Source organism: Labrus mixtus, unplaced genomic scaffold (genome assembly GCF_963584025.1).
Source record: "Labrus mixtus unplaced genomic scaffold, fLabMix1.1 SCAFFOLD_79, whole genome shotgun sequence".
Taxonomy (NCBI): Eukaryota; Metazoa; Chordata; class Actinopteri; order Labriformes; family Labridae; genus Labrus; species Labrus mixtus.
In genome coordinates this window covers 60001-67500 of record NW_026870215.1, presented here as the reverse complement: position 1 = coordinate 67500, position 7500 = coordinate 60001, and the positions used below count along the sequence as shown (strand labels likewise).

The window sequence follows — 7500 nt, the reverse complement described above, 5'->3', positions numbered from 1 at the left end:
AAACTACAATAACTACAATAACTGGACCCTAAACTACAATAACTGGACCCTAAACTACAATAACTACAATAACTGGACCCTAAACTACAATAACTACAATAACTGGACCCTAAACTACAATAACTGGACCCTAAACTACAATAACTACAATAACTGGACCCTAAACTACAATAACTACAATAACTGGACCCTAAACTACAATAACTGGACCCTAAACTACAATAACTACAATAACTGGACCCTAAACTACAATAACTACAATAACTGGACCCTAAACTACAATAACTGGACCCTAAACTACAATAACTGGACCCTAAACTACAATAACTACAATAACTGGACCCTAAACTACAATAACTACAATAACTGGACCCTAAACTACAATAACTGGACCCTAAACTACAATAACTACAATAACTGGACCCCGTCTGCATTTAACTCAAACCTTTAACAGCTAACGGGCCTGGGTGACTGTGTCTACATGGACTGAGTCTGATCCTGGTTCTGAGTCTGATCCTGGTTCTGAGTCTGATACTGGTTCTGAGTCTGATCCTGGTTCTGAGTCTGATCCCGGCTCTGAGTCTGATCCTGGTTCTGAGTCTGATCCTGGCTCTGAGTCTGATCCTGGTTCCGAGTCTGATACTGGTTCGGAGTCTGATCCTGGTTCTGAGTCTGATACTGGTTCTGAGTCTGATTCTGGTTCTGATACTGGTTCTGAGTCTGATACTGGTTCTGAGTCTGATACTGGTTCTGAGTATGATCCTGGTTCCGAGTCTGATCCTGGTTCTGAGTCTGATACTGGTTCTGAGTCTGATCTCCTCTCTGAGTCTGATCCTGGTTCTGAGTCTGATACTGGTTCTGAGTCTGATCCCGGTTCTGAGTCTCATACTGGTTCTGAGTTTGATACTGGTTCTGAGTCTGATCCCAGTTCTGAGTCTGATCCCGGTTCTGAGTCAGACACAGGTTCTGAGTCTGATCCTGGCTTTGAGTCTGATCCTGGTTCTGATACTGGCTCTGAGTCTGATCCTGGTTCTGAGTCTGATCCTGGTTCTGAGTCTGATCTCCTCTCTGAGTCTGATCCCGGTTCTGATCATATTCAGGATCTGGTGTTTACATGCACACAGAGAAACCTGGTTCTTCATGTCCCTGTAAACATGATCAACATCCTGCTTTATGATTACTGCATCTTATCTGTGCAGGCGCCTGTGATCTTTATTTTTTACAACACAAACCGTGAACATTTAGAAATGTGAGAGAAACGAGACCACTGTGGCTTCCTGTGGGCTCAGCACTATTAAACACCACCATGGCATTGCAGATATGGCGCCTCCCCCTCATTTCAAGCAATTGGAGAAGAGAGCGACTGCGAGTAAGACTTGTGCGGCGCCTGTGCAGGTAGGCGTCAGCTGCTCGTCAGCTGTCAGACACCGAGGTAAGACGTCTGCATGCTCACAGTTCTCCAGGTAGTAAAATGAGGTTTGTGTAAAGCAGGATGAGCTCACAGACACAGTGTGTGACTCCTCACCTGTCGTAGCTGCTGTACAACATGGCCAAGTTATCCTGTGGTATATCCTGAGAGATGTGGAGCCTGTACGTCTGGATGATCTCCATATTGTCTGTTAACTCTTCCTGCACACACACACACATACACAGACACACACACACACAGACAGACACACACACACACACACACACACACACAGACAGACACACACACACACACACACACACACACACAGACAGACACACACAGACACACACACACACACACACACACAGACACACAGACACATAGACACACACACACACACACACACACACACACACACACAGACACACACACACAGACACACACACACAGACACAGACACACAGACACATAGACACACACACACACACACACAGACACACACACACACACACACACACAGACACACACACACACACACACACACGCACACACACACAGACACACACACACACACAGAGACAAAAAGCTTGTTATATATGAACTATAGCTTTATTAAAACGGTGTGTGTGTCTGTGTGTGTGTGTGTGTGTGTGTGTGTCTGTGTGTGTGTGTGTCTGTCTGTGTGTGTGTGTGTGTCTGTGTGTGTGTGTGTGTGTCTGTGTGTGTGTGTGTGTCTGTGTGTGTGTGTGTGTGTGTGTGTGTCTGTGTGTGTGTGTGTCTGTGTGTGTGTGTCTGTGTGTGTGTGTGTGTGTGTCTGTGTGTGTCTGTGTGTGTGTGTCTGTGTGTGTCTGTGTGTGTGTGTGTGTGTGTGTGTGTGTGTGTGTGTGTGTCTGTGTGTGTGTGTGTCTGTGTGTGTGTGTCTGTGTGTGTGTGTGTGTGTGTCTGTGTGTGTGTGTGTCTGTGTGTGTGTGTCTGTGTGTGTCTGTGTGTCTGTGTGTGTGTGTGTGTGTGTCTGTGTGTCTGTGTGTGTGTGTGTGTGTGTGTGTGTGTGTGTGTGTGTGTGTGTCTGTGTGTGTGTGTGTGTGTGTGTCTGTCTGTGTGTGTGTGTGTGTCTGTGTGTGTGTGTGTGTGTGTGTGTGTGTCTGTCTGTGTGTGTGTGTGTGTCTGTGTGTGTGTGTGTGTGTGTGTGTGTGTCTGTGTGTGTGTGTGTGTGTGTGTCTGTGTGTCTGTGTGTGTGTGTGTGTGTGTGTGTCTGTGTGTGTGTGTGTGTGTGTGTGTGTGTGTGTGTGTGTGTGTCTGTGTGTGTGTGTGTCTGTGTGTGTGTGTGTGTGTCCTCACAGGGCTGAAGTGATGTCCCATTATTGTGTCCACCAGGTTGCTCGTCCATCCGCTCAGCTGCAGGAAACACAAACAGATTTATCATGAACTGCTTGAAAAGCTTTTCAGCTGCTTCCAGTGTCTACATGTCAACAGAGTCTTACTGCTGTGATCACAGAATGATTTATACACTGCTCCTCAGATTGAAACTTTTACTCATAGTTAGAATGACATTTATCTCTGATATAAAAATCTTCATCTTTAAGTGACATGTTGGTTGACTTGAGAATTCTTCACAGATAATCACGTTCACAGGCCCTTTTTGTTTTTGGGGGTGACACTTTATGTAAATCACTTTTCAAATCACTTTGTTTAGACTTTTGAGTTATGCATAATTTAGTGCCTATGTCCATCTGTGTTTTTTGGGGGCAGAAAAGCCCTGGCTGTGCTCTGGAGCACTAAGATGAAGCGTTTGTGACAACAGCCGCTGTATGACCGACACTGCTCCGTTACTTTTTACTGTATGTTTTGTATTTCAGATGGAGGATGTTTGGCCTCCTGCTCTGTCTGGATGATGAGCTTCATAATAATGACAACCCCTCTATAATGGCTCTGATCAGCCTCAGCCTCTCGTCACGCAGCTAGGAGGATGTGGGTACACGGGCATTTAGATGTTAAATCTAAAAGGAAACTGACAAGAGTGGTCATTACCGCTAGTAAAATCATAGGGAAACCACAGATGCCACTTTGTGACAGGCAGGTACTGAAGGACATAACAAGTGACCCTTCTCATCCACTGCACTCCCAGTTTGAGGTGCTTCCATCAGGTCGCCGATTCAGACTGCCAAGAGCCACAAAAAAATCATTTGTACCAAATGCAATAAAATCATTAAATTCATAAAGGAAATAACGACCCCCCCCCCAACCCTAACTGCACATGTTTTATGAAATTACCGTTTTTAAACCTATAACTTTATGAAATGTCTTAAAACTCCGGCTTATTATTATACTAAATTAATATTTTAAATTCACGAACCATGCTGACTGTGATGTTGTCGAGGACTACAGGCGCTCTCCTGGTTTCCTGCTGTGCTTAAATGTTGTGTTGTTGGTCATAACGTTTTTTCTGTCTTGTTCATGTGAAGCCAAAGACAATTTTCCACTTTGTGGACAAATAAAGTTCTATTCTATTCTACACAATATGCAGAAGACAAAAAAAGGGGAATCTCATTGTGTGTGGATCGTGGGCGCTGCAGCAGCATGCACGTGTAAACTCTCTCCTCATTGGGAACAATGGAAAAAGATGCTGGTGTGTGTGCGTGTGTGTGTGCGTGTGTGTGGGAGAGAGGCACCCACCTTAGAGGCAGCCCAGTCCACCCAGCCTTTGGCACAGGGGTCAACATTGATCAGAACCAAACCCTCCACCAGACTGGGTTCATTCAGCTGAAACACAACAATCACTATCATCATCATCATCATCACCATAATCATCACTATGACCATCATCACTATCACCATCATTATCACCATCATCACTATGACCATCATCACTATCACCATCATTATCACCATCACCAACATCATCATCATTATCAGCATCATCACCACCACCATCACCACATCACCATCATCATCATCACCACATCACCATCATCATCATCACCATCATCATCATCATCATTATCACCATCATCACCACCACCATCACCACATCACCATCATCATCATCACCACATCACCATCATCACCATCATCATCATCACCATAATCATCACTATGACCATCATCACTATCACCATCATTATCACCATCATCACTATCACCATCATCACTATCACCATCATCATCATCATCACCATAATCATCACTATGACCATCATCACTATCACCATCATCATCACCATCATCACTATCACCATCATCACTATCACCATCATCATCATCATCATCACCATAATCATCACTATCACCATCATTATCACCATCATCACTATCACCATCATCATCACCATCACCAACATCATCATCATTATCAGCATCATCACCATCACCACATCATCATTATCACCATCATCATCACCATCACCATCATCACCATCATCATCACCACCATCACCATCACCACCACCATCATCATTATCACCATCATCATCACCACCACCATCATCATCATCCCCACATCATCATTATCACCATCATTAACATTACCACCACCATCATCATCACCATCATTATCAACATCATCACTAACCCATCATCACCATCACCATCATTATCACATCATCATCATCACCATCATCACCATCATCATCATCATCATGATCATCATCACCATCATTATCACCATCACCACCATCATCATCATCATTATGACCATCATCATTATCACCATCATCATCATTATCACCATCACCACCATCATCAGCATCATTATGACCATCATCATTATCACCATCATCATCACCACCACCATCATCATCATCATCATCATCATCCCCACATCATCATTATCACCATCATTACTATTACCATCACCATCATTAACATTACCACCACCATCATCACTATCACCATCATCACCATCACCAACATCATCATCATTATCAGCATCATCACCATCACCACATCACCATCATCATTATCACCACCATCATCATCATTATCACCATCACCATCACCATCACCATCATCACCATCACCATCATCATCGTCACCATCATCACCACCATCACCATCACCACCACCATCATCATTATCACCATCATCATCATCATCCCCACATCATCATTATCACCATCATTACTATTACCATCACCATCATTAACATTACCACCACCATCATCATCACCATCATTATCAACATCATCACTAACCCATCATCACCATCACCATCATCATCACATCATCATCATCACCATCATCACCATCATCATCATCATGATCATCATCATCACCATCATCACCATCATCATCATCATGATCATCATCATCATCATTATCACCATCACCACCATCATCATCATCATTATGACCATCATCATTATCACCATCACCACCATCATCATCATCATTATGACCATCATCATTATCACCATCATCATCACCACCACCATCATCATCATCATCATCCCCACATCATCATCACCATCATTACTATTACCATCACCATCATTAACATTACCACCACCATCATCATCACCATCATTATCAACATCATCACTAACCCATCATCACCATCACCATCATCATCACATCATCATCATCACCATCACTATCACCATCATCACTATCACCATCATCATCATTACCATCATCATCATTATCACCATCATTATCACCATCACCACCATCATCATCATCATTATGACCATCATCATTATCACCATCATTACTATCACCATCATCATCATCATTATCACCATCATTATCAGCATCATCACCATCATCACTATCATCATCATCAGCATCACCACCATCATCATCATTATCACCATCATCATCATTATCACCATCACCACCATCATCATCATCATTATGACCATCATCATTATCACCATCATTACTATCACCATCATCATCATCATTATCACCATCATTATCAGCATCATCACCATCATCACTATCATCATCATCAGCATCACCACCATCATCATCATTATCACCATCATCATCACCATCACCAACAACATCATCATTATCAGCATCATCACCATCACCACATCACCATCATCATTATCACCACCATCATCATCATTATCACCATCATCATCACCATCACCATCATCATCATCACCATCATCATCATCATCATCATCACCACCATCACCATCACCACCACCATCATCATTATCACCATCATCATCACCACCACCATCATCATCATCCCCACATCATCATTATCACCATCATTACTATTACCATCACCATCATTAACATTACCACCACCATCATCATCACCATCATTATCAACATCATCACTAACCCATCATCACCATCACCATCATCATCACATCATCATCATCACCATCATCACCATCATCATCATCATGATCATCATCATCACCATCATCACCATCATCATCATCATGATCATCATCATCATCATTATCACCATCACCACCATCATCATCATCATTATGACCATCATCATTATCACCATCATTACTATTACCATCACCATCATTAACATTACCACCACCATCATCATCACCATCATTATCAACATCATCACTAACCCATCATCACCATCACCATCATCATCACATCATCATCATCACCATCATCACCATCATCATCATCATGATCATCATCATCACCATCATCACCATCATCATCATCATGATCATCATCATCATCATTATCACCATCACCACCATCATCATCATCATTATGACCATCATCATTATCACCATCACCACCATCATCATCATCATTATGACCATCATCATTATCACCATCATCATCACCACCACCATCATCATCATCATCATCCCCACATCATCATTATCACCATCATTACTATTACCATCACCATCATTAACATTACCACCACCATCACCACCACCATCATCATTATCACCATCATCATCACCACCACCACCATCATCATCATCATCATCCCCACATCATCATTATCACCATCATTACTATTACCATCACCATCATTAACATTACCACCACCATCATCATCACCATCATTATCAACATCATCACTAACCCATCATCACCATCACCATCATCATCACATCATCATCATCATCACCATCATCACC

The 7500-nt window shown here is 42.6% G+C and overlaps 1 protein-coding gene across 3 annotated transcripts in view; it reads right to left on the bottom strand.

Moving 5' to 3' along the window:
- The window catches only part of LOC132967031 (protein NDRG3-like), a 40854-nt gene that overhangs the window by 11025 nt on the left and 22329 nt on the right, over window positions 1-7500 (bottom strand). For all 3 annotated transcript variants that reach the window (XM_061033949.1, XM_061033951.1, XM_061033950.1), the window contains exons 8-10: window positions 4085-4171; window positions 2750-2806; window positions 1526-1629 (exon numbers count right to left, since the gene is read on the bottom strand). In XM_061033949.1, the coding sequence (XP_060889932.1) occupies window positions 1526-1629; window positions 2750-2806; window positions 4085-4171 (248 nt within the window). The remainder of the gene's footprint in view (window positions 1-1525; window positions 1630-2749; window positions 2807-4084; window positions 4172-7500) is intronic.